At 57.5% G+C, this 20,231-nt stretch overlaps 9 protein-coding genes across 9 annotated transcripts; 5 read left to right on the top strand and 4 right to left on the bottom strand.

The window, feature by feature from the left end:
• Positions 1-262: 262 nt before the first annotated feature.
• F5144DRAFT_570485 (kinetochore complex Sim4 subunit Fta1-domain-containing protein) lies at positions 263-1,628 on the bottom strand. The gene has a single exon (XM_066788769.1). It carries the CDS (start codon positions 1,542-1,544, stop codon positions 588-590), a length of 957 nt encoding a protein of 318 aa, XP_066642382.1. The 5' UTR covers positions 1,545-1,628; the 3' UTR covers positions 263-587.
• Positions 1,629-2,354: 726 nt separating this feature from the next.
• On the bottom strand, positions 2,355-5,035 carry F5144DRAFT_570483 (FYVE zinc finger-domain-containing protein). Its single transcript, XM_066788768.1, has 3 exons — positions 4,502-5,035; positions 3,579-4,443; positions 2,355-3,529 (listed from the first exon to the last, which is right to left on the bottom strand). Exons 1-3 carry the CDS (start codon positions 4,790-4,792, stop codon positions 2,655-2,657), a joined length of 2,031 nt encoding a protein of 676 aa, XP_066642381.1. The 5' UTR covers positions 4,793-5,035; the 3' UTR covers positions 2,355-2,654.
• Positions 5,036-5,133: 98 nt separating this feature from the next.
• On the top strand, positions 5,134-6,289 carry F5144DRAFT_570481 (putative NAD(P)-binding-domain-containing protein). The gene is made up of 2 exons (XM_066788767.1): positions 5,134-5,380; positions 5,464-6,289. Exons 1-2 carry the CDS (start codon positions 5,276-5,278, stop codon positions 6,136-6,138), a joined length of 780 nt encoding a protein of 259 aa, XP_066642380.1. The 5' UTR covers positions 5,134-5,275; the 3' UTR covers positions 6,139-6,289.
• Positions 6,290-6,497: 208 nt separating this feature from the next.
• On the bottom strand, positions 6,498-8,996 carry F5144DRAFT_490277 (uncharacterized protein; the record flags this gene model as incomplete). Its single annotated transcript, XM_066785786.1, has 3 exons — positions 6,498-7,174; positions 7,230-8,892; positions 8,952-8,996. The coding sequence occupies 3 exons, from the start codon at positions 8,994-8,996 to the stop codon at positions 6,498-6,500; spliced, it is 2,385 nt and encodes a 794-aa protein (XP_066642379.1).
• Positions 8,997-9,990: 994 nt separating this feature from the next.
• On the top strand, positions 9,991-10,804 carry F5144DRAFT_592295 (uncharacterized protein; the record flags this gene model as incomplete). Its single annotated transcript, XM_066790351.1, has 2 exons — positions 9,991-10,682; positions 10,741-10,804. 2 exons carry the CDS (start codon positions 9,991-9,993, stop codon positions 10,802-10,804), a joined length of 756 nt encoding a protein of 251 aa, XP_066642378.1.
• Positions 10,805-11,157: 353 nt separating this feature from the next.
• F5144DRAFT_488875 (acyl-CoA N-acyltransferase) lies at positions 11,158-11,783 on the bottom strand (the record flags this gene model as incomplete). The annotated part of the gene is made up of 2 exons (XM_066785689.1): positions 11,158-11,675; positions 11,747-11,783. The coding sequence occupies 2 exons, from the start codon at positions 11,781-11,783 to the stop codon at positions 11,158-11,160; spliced, it is 555 nt and encodes a 184-aa protein (XP_066642377.1).
• Positions 11,784-12,264: 481 nt separating this feature from the next.
• On the top strand, positions 12,265-14,918 carry F5144DRAFT_213069 (Metallo-dependent phosphatase-like protein). Its single transcript, XM_066783065.1, has 5 exons — positions 12,265-12,807; positions 12,876-12,931; positions 12,986-13,913; positions 13,987-14,302; positions 14,407-14,918. Exons 1-5 carry the CDS (start codon positions 12,534-12,536, stop codon positions 14,840-14,842), a joined length of 2,010 nt encoding a protein of 669 aa, XP_066642376.1. The 5' UTR covers positions 12,265-12,533; the 3' UTR covers positions 14,843-14,918.
• Positions 14,919-16,808: 1,890 nt separating this feature from the next.
• Positions 16,809-18,256, top strand: F5144DRAFT_592292 (uncharacterized protein; the record flags this gene model as incomplete). Its single annotated transcript, XM_066790350.1, has 5 exons — positions 16,809-17,009; positions 17,072-17,294; positions 17,347-17,393; positions 17,503-17,707; positions 17,808-18,256. The coding sequence occupies 5 exons, from the start codon at positions 16,809-16,811 to the stop codon at positions 18,254-18,256; spliced, it is 1,125 nt and encodes a 374-aa protein (XP_066642375.1).
• A 159-nt stretch (positions 18,257-18,415) lies between these two features.
• Positions 18,416-20,116, top strand: F5144DRAFT_647623 (uncharacterized protein; the record flags this gene model as incomplete). Its single annotated transcript, XM_066792926.1, has 3 exons — positions 18,416-19,002; positions 19,086-19,707; positions 19,789-20,116. The coding sequence occupies exons 1-3, from the start codon at positions 18,687-18,689 to the stop codon at positions 20,114-20,116; spliced, it is 1,266 nt and encodes a 421-aa protein (XP_066642374.1). The 5' UTR covers positions 18,416-18,686.
• Between the last annotated feature and the right edge of the window lie 115 nt (positions 20,117-20,231).

Here is a 20,231-nt window from a genome sequence, read left to right as displayed (position 1 = left end):
TGTTCCACGGTCCACTCGTTGGCACCAGTAATAAGTTAGGCTAAGTTTAACAAAGCCGTTGTTCCAACTCACAGTGCCTCCCATTTTTGTCTTGAGTGTTGAATGATGTAGGTAGATATTATTGAAAGGAGGCCAAGAAAGCAGTGATATGTATGATGTGACTGTCCCCCACAGCGGCCAGGTTAACATGTGTATGTGTGTTGGCTACGTTGAGATGCCTTTAATGTTGGATTTTGAGGTTTGAAGTATTATGGGTGGGATTAAGATAAGTTTAGCGTTTTATGTTCAAAGCTACGCCGAGTAGCAGATAAAATTTACCTTTGTTGTGAATGTGGCAGATACACAAGGGAGACCGCGGGACAAAGAGCAACTGACCAGCAGTCTGTAGATCTTTTAGCCACATCTGGTCGCAAGACGTTATGCAGCGAAGACGGAGCAGAACCGGCGTTGGGTTTTCCCATCCTCGACACCGGCGATTTCATGAACTCGTGGTTCATGCAAGTTTGTTCACAGGCCATGCAGTGTCTCTGTTGATAGATCTGGGTATCATATTCATCCCACCAAAACGCCGGCTACCAAAGGCATAACTACATGAGGCGAGTCATACCTGTTAGTTCCCCAGACCGAGTGTATAAAGTCACTGGTTGAATTTGAGCTTTGCCGACCAGGCTGCCGAGCAGTTCCAGGGCGGCGCCCTTGTGCGCAAGGAGGGGCGAACCTTCGTCCTCGCCAGCCCCTGAGCCCGATGGCGCGAACAGCTTCAGCCGTGATTCGGACATGGCAAAACCACCGCAGGCAATCTTGATGACCCTGACGCCTGGGTGGAAAAGATTTAGTGCGAGGTGCTCCTTTACGTAGTGGGCCAACGCCTCGGTGAACGGCTGGGGACTCGGAGGACCCCCATCCTCTTGCGACTCGCCCCGCCACTCCCATCCCTCTTCATACAAGCGCCCCGCCAATCTCCGTCGCTTTCTCAAGTCACCTTCCCATCCCCATCTTGCTGGTGAAGTTGCATCCTTCCCCTGTGTTGTGGCCGCGCTTCCACTCACATCCACAAACTTCCGCAGTGCTGCAGCGGGAATAATGACGTCGATGGACTTGAGACCCAAGGGGCGATGCTGCTCCGCCGTAACTTCCTCCTTCGAAGGCGGTACCGGCGTAGGTTCAGGTGGCGGGACATGAAACCCAAGCGTAAGCACCAGATCCCTGGCAAGCGGCCCTCGGGACGGCATACCAGCTGACTTGATCCACGCCTCCCAGATGCCCATCAGACTCCGCGTACCCAATCGCATGGGGCTGACGCGACAGTCAAAGGTTGTCGACAGAAATTCGCCGACGATAGCCTTTAATGGGGGCGGCATGCGTACGAGAAGGAGCGGAAGAGAGAGAAAATTGGATGCATCGGCCGAGTGTTCCCAGTCCATGTCATCCTCGTCGCCACGGCTGTGACCGCCACCGACGGAAAACCGCACCTCCGGCTTGTCCAACCCATTCTCCCCATCGCCCGCCAACGGGGGCAGCAGTAACGCAGTGCAAGACGCCATCTCATACCGCAGCGAGATATGCAGCGCCTTCTTCCCCTCCAATCCCCGCGCTAGCTGGCGCCACCCTCCCCCATGCTCCCCCTCACCACCACCACCACCACCACCCCCTATCCCCTCCCCCTCCCCTGCCTCAAACCCCAACACATCCCCCACCCCCACCCACACCACATCCACCCTCTCCAGCGCCCCCGCCCTACCCACCACCGAGCCCGCACCATCATCACCCGCCGCCACAACCGCCGCCGCACCGACGTGCACGCCACGGATGACGTCCCCCACGAGGCTGTCTCGCAGGCGCTGGGCGAGGAGCTGCAGGCGGGTGGGGGTTAGGGGTTCGGGGCCGAGGTGGAGCGGGGAGAGGCGGTGGGCGGAGAAGGTGGTGTTGTAGAAGGGGAGGGGCGAGGAGGAGGAGGGGTCGGAGTCGGAATCGGAGTTGGGTTGGTTTTCTTCGTCTTCTTCTTCTTCTTCTTCTGCTTCTGCTTCTTGTTCTTCTGCTTCTTGTTGTTCTTCGTTGTGGTCGGGTTCTGGGCCCCGGTCTGGGGGGTGGGGTTGGCGGCGTTTGGGAGGCATTGGGGTAGGTTGTTGGGTTGTTGGGTTTGTGAGCCTGGGAGTTAGGGAGGTTGGGCGATTTCGGCGCGTCGGTGTTGGATGGGTATTGGGAATTGAGCGGATCGTGTGCCTGCTCCAGGTAGGACTGCAAGAGCAGCGCGTTAAAGCAAAAAGTAGTTTGATGACAGATCCGTTGCACTTTGAGGACAGAGGGATGTTTGTTGGGATGGAAGGTGCACTCGAACTCTCAGGACAGAGGCATGACGGCAATGGTGGGGTTGATTCGTTGAGACTCGTAAATAACCCTAACCCTTCGTCATACAAGATGATCCCCGTCTCATCGCCCTCAACTGCCCTGGACAATGTGTCAAACTACAGTAAAGGAAACCCTGCAATATTACATGTTCATATTTGGCTAGTACTCAAGTAAGGCGTCGATATCCGGTGCCTCTCATATCCGATCCCTTCCAAATGTGGTGCTCCAAAACTCCATGCAATGCCAAACCCGTCTGCCATAATACAACTGACCCCTAATAAGACTTTTGACAGTGCCGGGACAACTCAAGTCCCCGCATAGAGGCCTTCCCATCTCTCCTCAACCCCCGCTACCAACCGCCTTGAAGCTTCAATCTCCTTATCCAATTCCTCCAAGTTCTTGGTCAGCGCGCCCGCTTCCTCGAACCGCCGGGCACCCCTCGCCCTGTTGAGCATGTCCTGCACCATGAACCGCTGCTCCTCCAGCACAACCAGTTTCTCTCTGGCTTCCTTCTCCTCCGTCTCCAACGCCATCGAGACGGCCGTGCTAACTTCGCTTGCGCCACCCAGACTTGACGTTTCAGCATCAAATCCCGCTGATTCACCGTTGCGCAGCGGAGAAGATAACGAATGCGATGACCCGTTGCCGGCGGAGAGTAACCTACGGTGGTTTGAGCTTTGTGACTTGTTTGAGCTCTGTGACTTGAGCATGGCCGGGACGCTCTTTAGGGGTATAAGGTTGGCGTGCAAAAAAGACGAGGCGGATGCGTGGATGGCTTTTTGGAGGCGTAGCTGGGTCGGGCTGTCGGTTTTCATGTTGCGTATACGTCTGGCAGCTAGGTCGTACTTGGCAAAGGAGTCGGTCAGGCGTTTGCGGATCTTGGCCGCGTCCTGGATCTGTACGTGTGTGGGTGGCGGCTTCTCAGGCCCGTTTCCGTTCTCGTCGGGCGGTTGAAGGGCGAGTAGTGATTTGTGGAAGGAGGGCATCAGCATTTGGATGCCGCGTTCGAATTGGCGAAGTGTCTCGTAAGCGCGTTGATCTGGCGGCCGGTGCTTGATGGACTCGACGAAGTCGTGATGGGAAAAGATCGTTTGTTTGCACTCGCAGCACATCCGTACATCGATGCCGACTTGTCCGTTGGCCGGGTGTTCGAGCTTTTCGGTCGTCGGTACCGCAATTGCTTCTCCGCGTTAGTGAAACCACCCAACCGGACCATACATGCTACTTACGATTTGCGACGTTCAAGCCCACCTCGCTCGAACAGTTGGTCTGCGGATCGGCGCACACAACCCGGCCACATATCCTGCAGTGATGTCGCCTGAATGTCCAAGCCCCAAACTCCTGCTTGCAAAAGGGGCATCTGGCGACAGCAGCATCATCCTCCCACGTCACGACGAATTGCTCGATCATCTTCCTTTGATTCCTCTGCCCGGCCAGCGGTGACAAGAGGCCCGGGTGCACACCCGTTTCTGGCGGCGCTTCCGCAAGCAATCGTGTCAGCTTCGTCAGCCTCTTCTCCAACCTCTGTACCTCTAGTCGTTGTCTTTCCACCTTCTTCGTTCGTACCGCGGTGAAGTATGCCGTGTGGTCGCGAGCTAGGCCCGTGGTGTCGTTGTATCCTTCCCTAGACTTGTAACATGTCTCGCACACCCGGCACCACACGCCCCTGACCGGTTCGTGGTGGGCCGCTCGCGAGAGTTTCATCTGATACATGGTGTGCTCTTCGCAGAACAGCCGCCCGCACTTCCGGCAGTTGACGCTGCCGCCGAGCGGCCCCAGTCTCCTGTCGCATAATGGATCCGTACATATGTCGTTCCCTGTCGGTCGTTCCCAGTGTTTCCTCGAGACAAGTTCTTCGGGGTCGATTACGGTTTCGATGGCTCGCCCGGGCGCAATTCCGACTGATACGGGCTGTGTCTCGTTCGATTCGAATACTTCCAGGCCTCGTAGTTTTTGGTTGATGAGAGACAGGGGTTGGAACCGTTTCGCCTTAAGGACCTGCTTGTCGAACCACGACTTGACTTCGTCTTGCTCGGCTTCGGGCAGCTCTTGGTGGATATCGTCGAGGTGTCGGTTCAGTTGTAGTAGCGTGACCTGCGGCGCCAGTCAGCACAATAATCCCGCCCGGTCCTCTTCTTATTCCTTGACGAACCATCTGCTCTTCGCATATTGGGCATGCTAGCTTGTTGCCGGGCGAGGTCCCATTGGACGGCCCTGCAACGGTGACATTGGAGGCGAGGTCCTGTGAGAAATCGGGAAGCGGACTCGACGAGGACGGAGAGAGGGAGGCGGGTGTCGAGTTCCGCGAGTGAAGGGATCTGGTGCTGCTGTCGGATGGAGGAAATGGGCTCGAAGATCGGGGGGCGCGAGCAGAAGAAGGCGGAGGGGCAAGGCCCTTGCCGCTGCCTAGGACCCTGCCGCCTCCAAGTTTCCGGGCAGACATGATCGCTGTTGAAAGCGGTCTACCCGAGGTGGGTAATTCAACACCCCCTTGGGGCCACTACGCTGTCGTGGGGTGGAATGGTAGCATGGACATGATTTCTCAATCGAAGTCGTTTGGAAAAGGCGGAGGCGGCGGGCGTCACGAAGGATGATGAAAAGCAACCTGCAAGGACCAAGTACGAAGCAGCTCACTGGAATGCGCTGCAGGCGGTCGAGTCGAAGCTGCAGGGATGGGATGGATTGGCAGTGTTGGCTTGGCGCAGCATCCACTGCGTTGCGTGCCTGCTGTGTAGGTCGTAGGTCTCGGTGGGGGTGGGTCCTGTTCCTTATTGATGGCGCTGTTAAACCAAGCACAATGGCGGCGGGGGCTCCAGAGCTCTGCGAGATCGGTCCAGAAGGCAATCCACCATGTAGCCGTGCTTTAACAACTCACGGCTTTCGCAGCTCAATCTAGTTCCAAAACAGCTGCCAGGTACAGCTAGCGATGGCTGAAACACCGGCAAAGTTCCCCGAGGTGCAGGGCGGGGGGAGTCTGATCGTTGCGTGGCAGATCAAGGGCAAACATGTGCTGGTGGTTGGCGGAGGCGAGGTGAGCAACGAGCATCTGCCATCTATTGCGCTGAAGCCGGATACTTGGGTACACTGAGTTGACTTTTCCCATCCCATCCGTAGGTCGCCGCAGGTCGCATCCTCCACTGCCTCAATGCCGACGCCAACGTAACGGTCGTTTCCCCCGCCGCCCGCCTCAACCCAGAGGTAGCCTACCGGGTCGCCCAGAAGCAAGTCTCGCACGTCAACCGCAATTTCATCCATTCGGACCTCGACGGCGCTGACATGGTGCTTGTTGCGGTCGACGACCCGGCCGCCTCGACCGTCATCTGGAAGCTATGCAAAGAGCGGCGCATCCCCGCCAACATCGCCGACGTTCCCCCCGAGTGCGACTTCTACTTCGGCAGCGTACACCGTGACGGCCCGTTACAGATCATGGTTAGCACCAACGGGAAGGGGCCGAGGCTGGCGAGCATCATTCGCAAGTTCATCGCGAAGCACTTGCCGTCCAATGCTGGGAGGGCCATCGACACGGTGGGACAACTGCGGGTGAAACTGCGCGAGATCGCTCCCCGGCCAGAGGAGGGACCCAAGCGGATGGCGTGGATGACGAAAGTCAGCGACGCCTATCCCTGGGATGAGATGTGTGACTTGACCGAAGAGGATATCGGCAACCTCTTGCGCTTCTACCCCGCTGGCACCGTCCCGCCGTTGGACGATCTCAAAGCCATGCGGGCGAGTTCTACTGCCGGGAATGATGGATTTGACGGCTCGTTTGGCTTTAGTGTTGGGGCTTAAGCTGGCAGGCTTGAAAATTTGATTTGCATCTCATATGTCATCCAGAGGTTGGGTGTTGGACCGGCGCGATACCATAAGTCACAAGCAATGTGAGCAGGGAACTGTTAGCCTTGAAAACATGCGAAGTTTCTATGCGAAGATAAAAATAACATTGCCATTATGACGCACCACAACCTCCCGTCCCAAACGCCAGGCTGAAGGTGCAAGCAACAGCCAACAAGGTATCGACCCCCTAACCCCTTTACAAGGCGTGAGACCGCCAACCCAAAATGTTGGGTGCAGGTATGAGCCACGCACCAATATGTACAACAAACACCAGACGACCGGGACTGCAAAGTACAGCACCACGGTTTCAACCCTCACGCAACACCTTCGACCCCACCGAGAAATCTCCTGACCCTCGTGATCTCCAGCTCGCCCTTCTCCGACTCGACCGCCCTCGTCAGCGTATCCAGCAGCGTGTCCACCTCGCTCTCCGGCCGCCGCGTGCACAGCGCCACGAGCCGCCGGTACCCGAGCTCTCTGTCCTTGCTCCGCGCCTGCAGCGCCTCCACCGCCTGGTGCGTTTGCCCCGACTGCTCGCGCAGGGCGTTGACCCGCGCCCGGAGGACCGCGGCGCTGGGTAGTCGCGCGAGGTGTTCCTCTGCCAACCCGGAGAAGTACCCGTTGTCCGTGGGCTGTTGTTGCTGCTGCGGCTGCTGCTGTTGCGTGTTGGCCGCGGCAATTCCGTCCAGTACCATCTCCAGGTCTATCTCCCATGCGTTCGCGGAATCTATGTCGAGTCGGCCGTGGCGCTGCTCCAGTTGGAGGAGCTCGTATTCTTCCTCGTGGCAGGCTCGTTTGAGGTTCACCACCTTCTGCCGAGCCAACTGCTGCGCCTTGAGCTTTTCCTGCAGGGACTCCAGCGTGCGGCGGGCCTCGCCGACTTGCGCTGATGTAGTGCGGAGGGAGCTGTGGAGTGTGTCGATAGATTCTTGCTTCTTCTTCAACTCGTTTTGGAACAGTGATGATGACTCGGTGATAAGGTGAGTGATTGCTAAAACGTGTCAATACGCAGTAAAACAAGGGGTGTAAAAGTGTCCAGTGCTTACAGTTCACCACCTCGTCGCTATTCTCCTTATTCTTCTGGTTGGAACCGCCCTGCGAGGCACCGTTCTTGTCCGACACCTCGCCGTTTCGATTGTCTTCGGCATCTGTGCCAATACCGAAATCCACGGGCCTCAGACCCGCACGATTGGCAATATTCGGGTCAGCGCCAACCTCGAGGAGCTGCGACACGATGCTGCGGTTGCCGATCCTCGCGGCGATGTTCAGTGCAGTATCACCGCTGCTGTCCTGCGCGTTGACGATCTCGCTCATAAACCGGCCGATACCCATCTTTGCCGGCGCGCTGAGACCGCCAGGGATGTTCTGGCTACTCGGAGCGCTACCCTGCCGCACGACCCATTCCAAAAGACTCTCGAGGTAATATCGGCTGGCCGAATTCCTCCCCTTCACGGCGCTTGTCACGGCGATGTGGTGCAACACGGTCCTGCCCTTGTCGTCCCTTACATCGATGGTGACGCCCAGAACATCGAGGAGCTCGGGGAACGAGTTATGGTCCATCGAGTTGGTGACGATGCAAGCCCGCATCAGGGCCGTCTCCCCCGACGAGTTGACGCGGAATGGGCTCGCGCCGGCCTCGATAAGGGCCCGCAAGAGGGGCATCCTAGACAAAGTTGCGGCCCAATGCAGGGCGGTGTGGCTCTGGGTATCGATCGGAGCGTCGAGTTCCTGCGGGATCATGTTGCGGAGCACATTCCTCTTAGCTTCATCCGGGCCACTGGGGTCCATGAAGAGCCCCATGAGCATGCTCCGCTTCGCCTCAGCCTCCGGAGACATGTCATACGGAAGGGGCCGGAGCGGCCCTGGAGCGTAATTGGGCTCCTGCTCCAGATGGACGCCCGCCTGGGAGTAAATAAACGACTCATTGGGTTCCGTCGGCGACCCCGGGTAGTTAGCCGCGTAGCCGTCCAACTGAGGGTACGTCGGGGTCAAGCCACCAAAGCTGTTCGCTGGCGTAAGGACCCTTTGCCGTTTCCTTGGAGGCTGTTCGTTATCCCCCGGCGCCACTTGTGTGGTTTGTGACCCAAAAGCTGAGTCGGCATGGTTGTAGTCGGAAACGAAGCTTTGTTGTGAGTTCGGAGGAAAGTCGTTCGAAGAGTCCTGCATTGAGGATTGACGGTGGAAGCTGGGCGCGCGACTGGGACCGTTGCGGTTTCTGGGCCCGGGGGAATCGAATCGAGCCTTGCTGATTGCGTTTATGGCGTGCGACGCCGTGGAGGAGATGTTCTTGAAAAAGGTGCCAGACAGGCCATTGGCGCGGTTCTCCTGCGAGCTCGCGTTGTACATTCGCTTCCTTTGAGCTGCCATGGCCTGTTCTTTGGTTGGCGTGTCGACATCGGCTAACCCCCCTTCCTGGCCTCGCTTGTGGGTCAAAAGCCTCATCAACACCTCCTCTACGCCGTACTGTCGGCAGACCTCAAACCCTCGCTCAAATGGGATCCAAGTGCCCTGGTATTTCCCGTAGCCTCCCTGGACCTTCTCGTGCTCCCCTGTCTGGATCTCCTTCTCGAGAATCTTGGTGCGGCGGCCCTTATCCACCCCCGCAACTTTGAGAATTTGTGTCGCGTTGAGCCACCCATCAGTCTGGCGCCGCATGACAGCGACGTTGTTGACTTCCATCTCGTAGACATTGACACCCGAATAAACGGCCTGGAAGAAGGTCATTGTTAGCAGGACGCGCAAGGTAAGGATACAGCGTTCGCGCGCACCGAATAAATTCCCATGTCTGCGTCGTTCTGTGCCTTTTGGGGCATGTCGGCGTATTGGCGGTACCCTGTTGTTTGGGACGAAGGCTGGCTCATGGAGAAAGACTGCTGTGAGGAGGGTTGGGATTGTTGCGGTTGCTGTTGCGAGCCAGCGGGCATTTGTGGCGGTTGCATAACGGTTTAGTGCGCCCGACGAGGGCGAAAGTGTGGTCGCGTATCGACAGACGAAAGATGTCGGAGGAGATTGTGGGAGTGCGATGACGATTCGGCGCAGAGGGGCGCGTGGAGGGGAACGCAGAGGCGGTGGCCGATATGAAAGTTGTTGATTAAATGTGCATTCAACGAATACCAAGACGTAAGTCGCTCGGATAGAATAATACGGGAGCTTGAAGTCCGACAGTCAAACGACTACCACCAAATTCTTAGTTGTGCTGTGGCTGGTTGGAGTGAAGGTAGGACGATGCGGTCGGAATGATGCGGCGTTGCGCTCACGAGAGGACGGACGAGCGCACAAAACCCCCCAGTATGCGTTGCAGTGGACCACGGCAAAGGGAAAATGGGGTTGGTCCAGGGAGTCGATGCGCTTGCCGAGTCGCCTGCAGGAGAATGCGTTTTGTTGACGAAGCTGGCGCCGACAAGAAATATAAAAAATAAATATCAAGAAATATGTCCAGGAGACACGACAGGGAGTGAAGCTCTGTCAACCTGATGTCAGACTTCCGCAGCGAGAAGCTCCCCTTTCGGAACTTCAATTAAGACACGGGTGGTCGACGTGTGACTTTCGTGTTCTGGTATGCCCGGGCGTGTCTGGAGCACACGAAAGACGCGCCAGAAATTCCCGGGGTGTGGAGGGGCGGAGCGACACCCGAACCCAGGTGCACAGACCCAGGAAACCCAGACAGATTTGCGGGCTCGGCGGGGAGTCGCAAACAATCCCGAATCGTAGCCTAGAATTTATTTCCATGTGCCGGCGGCAACCGGGTGATCCAACAACAGCGAACAAGGAATAACGGAACTCGATCTCTCCCCGGGGCATTCGATAATGTCGCAACCTCTTCGTATCCCCAAACCCGAAACGGCGCTTCATCTCTACCGCCATATCCTCCGCGAAGCGTCATATCTCCCCCCACTCGCCCGGCGGCCAATCGACAAGCAAATCAAAGACAAATTCCGAAGAAACCAGGACCATGAAGAGAAAACTGCGAAATATCTCCGCCAAGCGAGCCATGACCTTCGTGCTCTACGGGCAGCCAACGCTGGCGACATGGGCCGCATGCGCCGGGTGCTGCTCCGGGCGTTCGGCCGCATTGGCCGGCGACGCCGAGAGTTAATCTCCCAACTAGTGCATCGCGACACACCTACCAACACAGAAGAGCTGGAAAAATACTCCATCGCGATGGCTGATATTGGGGCCAAGAAAAACACGCCGGACTGGATGGATGACTGGGACCTGGACAAGCTGCGCGCCCTCGCCCGTTCTCAGGCGCAAGCCACTTTGGTCAACACCCCCAAGGCGACCGTCACTGAGAATCAGGCCGCGCCGGAGAAGAACCTGCCCAAGGAGAATTCCTGGGGCCGCCCGCTCCCCCTCAAGCTCGCCCGGACAAAATTGAAGAATCTGTGGAAAGCACTGGCGGACAAGGTCCTACCACCACTTCCCATGGAGGAGTGGAAGAAGCTCGAGGCCATCGCCAACGGAACGGTCGTGGGCAACTGGCTTCCTCCTCCCCGGCGGTCTTTGGCACAATCTACATCTGAGGACCTGCAACAAGGCCAGGCTTGGGACTGGCAGTCATACGCTGTCAAACCCGTCGCCGCTGTCGACCGGCAAGCCAACCGGAGGAACAAGCTTTTAAGCGGGGCAGTGGACGACAACACGCCGACAGGAGATCCGCCGGCGATTGGGCGCCACAAGTACACCGCGCGGTCCTGGCGGCGTCTACTCGGGAGTATCTGGCAATTAAGCCCAACCATGAACAAGAAGCCGGGTGGTAAGGGGTGGGATATCACCTGGGGCGGTTCAGAAAAGCTGCTGCCGCCGCCAGCGACCGCAAGCAGCATGGAGTTCTTCATGGATTTTCCGGTCCTGGAGCACCCCGCATCTCAACGCAAACGCGGAAAACGAGGGGGCGGTGCATCGGGGTGATGGACATGCCAAAGTGTAACCAATGCTGTATCTGCACTCGGGGCCCTGTCCTTCTCCCTCCCCTTAGTCCAGCATGGTCGCCAGCTTGTTCAGCGCCTCCCCGTCCACCCGCATGCCCACCCACTCGCTCATTTGCTTCGCGCCGATGCTCTCGTAAAACTGGATGGAGGGCTCGTTCCACTTCAGCACCACCCACTCGAGACGGCCGCCGCGCATAGCCACCACTTCCTTGGCCAGCTCGACCAGCAGCCGCTTGCCGTAACCGTTCTTGCGTTCACTCTGCTTGACGTACAGGTCCTCGAGGTAGATGCCCGGCCGCGCGCGCCAGGTGCTGTAGTTGTAGAAATACAAGGCCATGCCGGCGACGACGCCGGCGGGCGTCGTAAGCACCAAACAACGCGCTGGCTTAGAGGGTGATGTGGGCTCTGTTTGGGGAAGAACACCGGTAGTGGTGGCGGAAGACGGGTCTGAGGGCGCAAAGGCGATGGTCTCGAGGAGTTTGGCTTCGGTCGCTTCGACGCTGTCTAACGCGTGCTCGTAGTCGGCGAGCTCACGGATCAGTTCGAGGATCGCCGGGACGTCTAATCCAGGGGTTTGTCAGTCCAAGGGGGGGTCAACAATAAATAAGGGGATCGCGGCGCAAGACCTTCACGGCGCGCCTGCCGGACAGTGGGGGTATTGGAGGCCATAATTGTATATCTGTGAGTTGGTGGCGGGTGATCCAAACGCGTATATCCCAGGAAAAATGCCTTGTCTGGGGATTTTGGCTTTTATCTCTAACGTCCCTGTGGCCCCTTTTATCGTCCCCGCCGAAGATCGCAGTCGCGTGTGGGTAAACAGTTTGCCCCGCGACTCCAACGAATGGCGCGGGGTTATTCCCAGTCGCGAAGGGCGCGCTCATGTCAAATTCTGTGGATAATTCTACTCAGGGCCGAGGGGCGATACGAGATGGGCTCCCGGGAAATCCGGGCACACCGAGGAACCATGATAGCGCCAGATATCTGAAGTTTTGAACTGAATAGCAACGAAAGAACAGTATCAAGCACTCCCGCGTGCCCTTCTCCCTCTCTCTCTTTCCCGTCGTTGATGGAGCAGACTTGGCAAATGGAAGGACGATGGAGACCTGAAGAAACAATCCTGCAGCCTCCCGACCGTTGGGTAGCACCGCCTGCCGATCGGGAGCCGCCAAGGGCGTTTCAGCTCCATGCTGACTTCTCATGGCTTCCCGCTGCCCCCCATTCTCGCGTGACAACAACCAAGAAGAGAGGATCACTTCCACACTTTCCAGTTTTGAGAAATTCGGGTGATCTGCCGGAACACACCGAGATCTCGGGAAGATCAAGAATATCTCCAGGCCCTGATTTCCAAAAATATCCCTCCCCAACAGGTAACCGGTTTATGAGAAATACCCGTTGGGTTCCCCTTGTTCACTGCACAAAATGAGCCCCTCATCTGTCTCGGCATCCGCCGAACCGACGGTCACCTTCAGCTCAGGCCGGGATGTAAACACGCCCCCTGATCTCAGACTGTTGCATTACAACGACGTCTATCATCTCGACCCCTCGTCATCTGAACCGGCCGGGGGAGTTGGGAGGTTCGTGAGTGTTTGCAAGGAGTACCGCGAAGCCAAGCGATACGAGGGACAACCCGAACTGGTCACCCTGTTTTCTGGCGATGTCTTCAACCCGAGTCTTGAAAGCTCTATTACCAAGGGTTAGTTACTTCTTCGTGACAAGTTAGATACAGTGTGATACTTGACATCCTGCTCACAACCCAAACAGGTAGCCACATGGTCCCTCTTCTGAACCTCATCAAGACCGACTGCGCCTGCGTCGGGGTATGTTAGACTCGCTCTTGCCGCGACGTTGGCTGATACTGACCTGCCCACCAGAACCACGATCTTGACTTTGGCGTCAGGCAGTTCCGCCACCTCACTTCCAAGTGCAACTTCCCCTGGTTGTTGGCCAACGTGCTGGACCCGGCCCTGGGCGATGGCGTCCCCCTCGGCAATGCCAAAAAGACCCACATGATCACCACCTCCAATGGCATCAAGATCGGCCTGTTGGGGCTCGGGGAGCGTGAGTGGCTCGACACCATCAACCTGCTCCCGCCCGACATCATCTACCGCTCGGCCAGTGAAGTCGCACGGGAGCTCGTGCCGCAGCTGCGCGCCGAGGGCGCCGACATCATCATCGCCATCACGCACATGCGCGAGCCTAACGACAACAAGCTTGCCACCCAGTTGGGCGGCGAGAACATCGATCTCATCCTCGGCGGACACGACCACTTCTATGCCCACAGCTTCATTAATGGAACGCACGTCCTGCGGTCGGGGTCGGACTTTAAGCAACTCAGCTATATCGAGGTGCGCCGGGCCTCGCCGTCCGGAGATGGCACTAACAGCGGTCGAAAGTGGGATATCGACATCTGGCGGCGCGACATGGTGCGGTCTATCCCCGAGGACCCCGAGACCCTCGAGCTGGTACACCGGCTCACGGCCAAGCTGAAGAAGAGCCTCGAGAAGGCCATTGGGTGGACGGCAACACCGCTCGACTCGCGCTTCACCACGGTGCGCCTCAAGGAGAGCAACCTGGCCAACTTCGTGTGCGACATCATGCGCCACCATTACAACGCCGAATGTGCGCTCATGGCCGCGGGGACCATCAGGGGTGACCAGGTATACGCTCCGGGGCCGATACGGATCAAGGACATCACCGACTGTTTCCCGTTCGAGGATCCTGTCATCGTGATGAAGGTGTCGGGCCAGGGGATATGGGATGCGCTGGAGAACGGGGTGTCGTTGTATCCCGCCCTGGAAGGTATCACGCGATTCCCTTTACCACATGTACCCCTACCACGACGGCTTATCACTGACGCTTGATTCGATCCCAGGCCGCTTCCCTCAAGTCTCAAATATCATTTACAAATTCGACCCCTCTCTTCCCCCCGGCTCCCGAATTGTTTCTGTCAAGATCGGCGGGCAGACTCTCGAGAAGGACCGACTCTACGTCCTCGCCACACGGGGCTACATGGGCCGCGGCAAGGATGGCTACCGCAGCTTGCTCGTCCAGCCCGAGGGTGGAGAATGTGAGGAGGTCGTTTCGGAGGAGAACGGGATGCTGATCTCGGCTATGCTGCGCCAATACTTCATGTCCCTGACCGTGCTCGCCAAGTGGAAGGGCTGGGGTCCATCGCTAGACCGTCACTGGTATGTACCTTGCCTTTGGTTTCACCCACGTCCCATTCCTACTTATCCGGTCGGGCAGTCTGGCCGTGACCGAGTGACTGACTGTCATGTGCTCGACGGAACAGGTCTGAGGTGGCGAACAGCGTTGCTAAGTACCACCCCGTCGGTGTGCCGTCCGCTTCCGCCCCGGTCAGCCCATCCGGGGTGAGGTCGTCACAAGCCGGTCCAACCCCGGGCCAAGAGAGCGGTGGCTGGGCCGAGTGGACTCAAACCCGACTCAGGCAGAGGCGCGCCAGCGTCCCGCCGATGCTGGGCCCCAACGAGGACGAGAGCGACAGCGACTCGGGCGAGGAGCTGGAGCGGGCCCGGGAGAACGCTCGTGTGCTCGACAGCGAGCTGGCGGTTATGCGCCGCGTCTTTCACAAGTGGTGCCGGCTAGCGGGCGTTCGTGGGGCGGCCTGTGACGAGCTGACCGAGGGCGAGATCGAGGTGACGTGGACGAGGCCCATTGCTCCCCGCGTCGAGGGCCGCATTCAGATGGTTACCCGCCCCGCTAGCTGAACGGTTGGTTGCTGCGAGTCAGGCCCTCTGCACCTCTGTTTTGAGCGGTCCAAGCGGGGTGGGACTACGGTGGACGAGAGGCATATGGACAAAGAGTATCTGACTCAGGCATGGGAAAGGGGGCTAGGAGAGAGGTCCAGGAGAATAGTCGGTCATGGACAGCCGACTGTTTGGGGTAGCGGGTAGAACAAACATGTTTCCGCATGACCAACCGTTTTGCATCTCCTCCCCAAACCTAAGCATCTCCGGGCTTCTCGAGTCACTATGTGATCCTCAGCTGTTACTTGGCAGGCAAATTCCCGGGCTGGTACGTACTTTTTGCCACCCGGCGAAGCTAAGAGGTGATAACACAATGGAAACGGAAACAAGGCTTCCCCCAACCGTCGAACCCCCTGCTCTTCCATATATGACGAAAGTTTGTGCCCATCCGCTGGAGGGCCCACACAGCTCACGCCATCAAGGTGCCGAATGGAGATGAAACGGAGTTTTGTTTCCAACTTCAGCAAGAGGCAACCGGATGGATGTGGACAGTGCAATTTCGCATGGCTTCTAGTTGTTTTTCCCCGGCCCATATCGTCGCTCAGAAGCCACAATGGGAAACTCACCCAACCCAAAAATACCTATCTAGAGTTCACTTAACCCAACAGGGTAGAAGACGACGCCTTACCTTTTTTCACGAGGCTCCCACAGCCCTGGCTTAAACATCGATACTCTGCTGTCTAAATCCCCCGGATCTACGTCAACCCCTGAATGCTGAGCGGTGCCTATGTCTAAGCGGCAGCCTTGTCGGATATGATCAGCATGTTGATAGCAACACCAGGAAAATGGGCTGGGATGCTGCTTGGCGGACAATCCAAGCTTTCACTCCGCCATGCGGGTTTGTTTCTTCCCGTGGAACCCCCAAGCTTCTCGAATAGGTATGTTCGTTGGTCTTTATTCAGGATATCCCACGTATCCCAGACTTGAACGTTCGGGCGGTAGAGGGGTGCTTTATGCGGTGCAGCCTGCCCCCCTCTCCGAGTCCTCCCAACTCTACCTGTGAGACGTGTATGCTCAAATCTGCTTCCCAACCCAATAGACGCGTCTTCCGCCCCATCAGGAGGAGAGAAAGTTTCGAGAAAAAGAAACAGTGTTCTGGGCCAAACAGGCGTCCCCGCAGATTTTCGCGCCAGCGCTCTCCACAAATGGGTGACAAGTGGGTGTGTGTTTTGCGGAGAAGTGGAGATCCGGGGCTTTAAAGCCATGACAACAGTTGGCCGTGGGCCGACGACGTACTGTAGCTGGTAGATTCACCGTTTTCCAATGGGTGCTCCGGGATTTCTTTGTTTCAGTTCCTCCCTAGCCCCCTGGGGATGGCATCATGATCTGCTGTACACACCCCAGCACGTATATAGTGATGGATCGCATATGTGTTGGTATCGTCTACGTTTCGGGCATAGCCAATTGTTGATTCTATCGGCCGACTATGAACGAAATGGCAGCTCACAAACCGGGGGAGCCCAACTACCACGGATGGCGATTGATAACGGTGGAGTCAGTTGGCCGTCGAAGAAAGCTCGAGCTTCCATGGGTCGAAAGATGTTGGTCTGCGGAGCTGGTGAAGACGCCACCGCCGCAGAGTTGCGAAGTACCTAGCAGCTCACCTCCCACCTGCAAAGAACGAGCCGCGGAACTACATACAAAAACGGTTTCCCCAGCATGCCGACTTGTATCGAGAGCCATACTTCCAACTCTTGACCACATAATTCGTATTGACCGTCTCTCGATCTCGTTTCGTCAGCTAAGTGATAGCCAGTTTCGGGACAAACCTTCCGCACACGCTCCCTTTGGCGAACCGAGGTTTCGTTGACACTTGTCACACTAGCACGATTCACGGATACGCATGCCCGGTTCTTCGAGTCTCTCTATCGGCCCTTGCGGTCGATCACTCACGTTCTCAACAACCCCCTGCCCCCAAACGAAAGCAATGCGGCTGCCACCCCCAGAGGTTGTGGCCTCGTGGCCCGCCCCCAACTACACCAACCCAGAGAAGCAAGGGCCCACGCTCATCATTGTCGAGCTTACCACGCTCTCGATTGCCCTCATCTGTCTCGGCTTGCGGCTCTATGCACGGAAACAAAGGCTGCAGGCGCTTGCACCGGATGACTGGTTGATGATAGCCGCGGCGGTACGTGTCGGCCCTCCGTTATCCTACTGTGTTATTATAACGGCTGATGCTGGGTTGCGTAGTCCTTCGGTATCGGCGTCACTACCTGCGTCATTCTGGCCTTTGTCCGGTATGGTTGGGATATCCACGTTTGGGACTTGACCTTCGAAAAGATCCTGTCCGGCCGCAAAGTCTCCTTTGCCGCTCAGGCCCTGTTTGTCCCTGCTACCGCGTTGGCAAAGCTCTCGATCCTCTATAGCTATCTCCGCTTCGCAGAGTCTGAACCCCGGTTCACACGCGCGATTTGTATGTTTCGTCACATAAGCCCCCCTGGACGTGTAGCTGACGAAATGTGCAGATGGCGCTATGGCTTTCGTCGTGGCCTTGAACGTCTGCTTCATCTTCGTCCTTTTCTTCCAATGCAGGTAGGTCAGCCATGTTCAAGGGAACCGTGAGATAAGTAGCCGCAGTCGCGATGCTGACCGTCACCGTGCCGTGCTAGACCTCTTTGGAGCTACTGGAACCTTCTCGATGGCCATCGCGATTGTGTGTCCGAAGCGGCGACGCTGCTGAGCCAAGCCAGCACAACAGCCGTCGCCGACTTTGTCGTGTGGGTGTTGCCGATACCGGTATTCTACGGCATGCGGATGAAACTGCGGAAACGACTCGGCATCATCGCCCTCTTCAGCTTCGGCATGGTCGTCGTCATCGCGGCCTGCGTCCGTGCCTACTATATCCATTATGTGGTCCAGGAGACGTATGATGTCACATGGTATGGGTTCAATCTGTGGTTGTGGACGGCCCTCGAGGTCCATCTAGGCATCATCTGCGGCTGCGTCCCTTGGATCAGGTCCCTGTTCACCCTCAAGCGGGACAAGAAAAATGCCAGAGAGCAAAAGGGAACTGTCGGCAACGTTAGCAGCGTCGTCGAGCTCATCGACATGGACAGAAGCCGTCGGCGTTCCCCACGGCAGGCCGCAAAGGCAACTGAACGGGACCCCGTGGTGAGGGTGGCCAGTATCGCGTCCACGTCGACGAGGCGGGGCGGGGGTTCCGAAACATTAGAGGACCTAGTCAGGGGATATTGGGAGGACATTGAGAGAGGTTCGATAGACAGCGTTCCGCCTCCGCCTGTGCCGGTGGAACCAGCTACCATGTTGCCGGTCAACACACGGGTGAGACCAGCCCACGCCGAGCTACGAACCGACAGGCCGGTGGGACTGGCAGTCGACCGGCCCCCCCCCGACACGCCGGGATTGGCATTGTGAAAATACCATGAACGACACGACAGGAAAGGGAAAGGATATAGACATAAAAGTAGATAGAGTTGAGTCCGGGTGGGCATCATGCCTCGCTATCCGGGGTAAGGGGGTTCATTAGTAAACTTGGCCGATAGTTGCAGCTAGACCTGCATGTGAATAAACAATGTCTTGGCCGTTGCTAGCAAAAGGTGAATGTGCAGAGTGGTGGAACGTTGGACACTTTTGAACTAGGTAGACGATCCATTGTTTCTCCGGTTTGGTCCGGGGGTGGTGGTGGGGACAGGAGCGGGATGGATCCGGCAAACGGGACCCGGGCGGTGGTGATTCAGGTTATGCACCACAAAGCTGGGTGTCTGTGAATCCAGGACTTCGAAATTGCCACCCCACTAAATGAACTGACCATCACACCGATTCGAAGGGGAGAGACTAGAGGAAAATGGACGCCAATGCATCGACGCCTCAGAGACCTTCGGCGCCTAGCGTCCAAGTCACGCCGGAGATCTCGCTTCAACCCCCGCTCTCTCGGCGGGGGAACGGCCCAGGACTGGTGTTGGTTGTTCCGCAACATCTCGATTTGAGCCGGCACAAGAAGACGCTGGACCCCCCGCCTCGACAGAAGTGGGCTGAAGAGGGTTATGCCGTCGCGCAGATACTTGACGACGGCAAGTCCAACATGGCAGACCTGCTCCGCATCGCGCTTGCAAAGCTGGAGGAACTGCCGGAGTGCTCGGGTGACAAGCTTGGATTGGTTGGTATGCCCTCATCGCGCTTCGTCTGAACGGTGTTCCGATGAGCATGACCAGCCGTGCTGACTGGATTGACTCGTGGTGACAAGTGATGCCTGCGGAGACCACATCCGGCCACGCCCCTCTCATCGACGCCATCGGGGCTCACCCCAAGATAGTGGGTACAGTCTTCTATGGCAGTTACCTCGGTGGTGAGTTTCCTGTCCCGGTACTTGCGCACGTACCGCCTGGCAACACCAACGCAGCTTGTGATGGCGGTGGCGGGCGCGATGATGGCGGCGACAAAGGATTAAGAATCCACACCTACCCAGCAGCGGCCGGCCCTTTCTTCGCCGTCCCAGCGCACGCAGATTACCGCGCAAGTGCCGCAGCTGTCGCACATACGCGCTCGCTGTCGTTTCTGAAGCCGCTGATGGGGGGCCCCTACTTTGACCTCGAGGCCATCTGGGAGGAGCACACGCGCTACGAGTTCGCCGAGCGCAGCGTCGAGGAGACAATGGCCACCATGGTCGAGGAGCCTTACGTCAACCATGTGCCCACTCTCACGGGCGGCGTCGGAAGGGAGGAGCTGACGGCTTTTTACCGGGACCACTTCATCTTCAGCAACCCGGACGATGTGGCGCTAGAGCTGGTCAGCCGGACCGTGGGGATAGATCGAGTCGTTGACGAGTTCCTCTTCAACTGCACGCACGATCGAGTCATAGATTGGCTGTATGACCTGACCCTCTAACCCGTTTTAACCCGGTGGCAACTGTGAAGAAAAACAGGCTGACAACCGTGCGTGCGATACAGGATCCCTGGTGTGCCACCGACGCTCAAACCCCTGAGCATACCATTTACGAGCATCGTCAATATCCGCGGTGACCGCCTCTACCATGAGCACATCGCCTGGGACCAGGGAACCGTGCTCCGGCAGTTGGGCTTGCTCCCGGAATACTTGCCCTTCCCGTACCCCCTTCCGAAGGACAGGGAGCAGGTCGTCGAAAAGCATGTCGAATATCGAGTGCCTGTTGCGGGCGGGGTAACGGCGAAGAAACTGCTGGACGAGAAGACGCTGCTATCGAACAGCATGCTCGCCTTCGAGGCCCGGGAAGTGTCGGGACTGAAGGACGAGTGTTGACGGACTCGACTCGACTTCGAATGGGGAAGTCAACTGCGTCAGTTTCTCGCATGTGAATGGTAACATGAGTTCGGATGAAGGGAGAAGTGGGCAAATAAAAGCGTCATCCATCGAC

This window comes from Chaetomium tenue (assembly GCF_020726465.1).
Source record: "Chaetomium tenue strain MPI-SDFR-AT-0079 chromosome Unknown F5144scaffold_4, whole genome shotgun sequence".
NCBI classification, from domain to species: domain Eukaryota; kingdom Fungi; phylum Ascomycota; class Sordariomycetes; order Sordariales; family Chaetomiaceae; genus Chaetomium; species Chaetomium tenue.
Note: the sequence above shows the minus strand (reverse complement) of the source record. Positions and strands in the feature narration are given on the sequence as shown.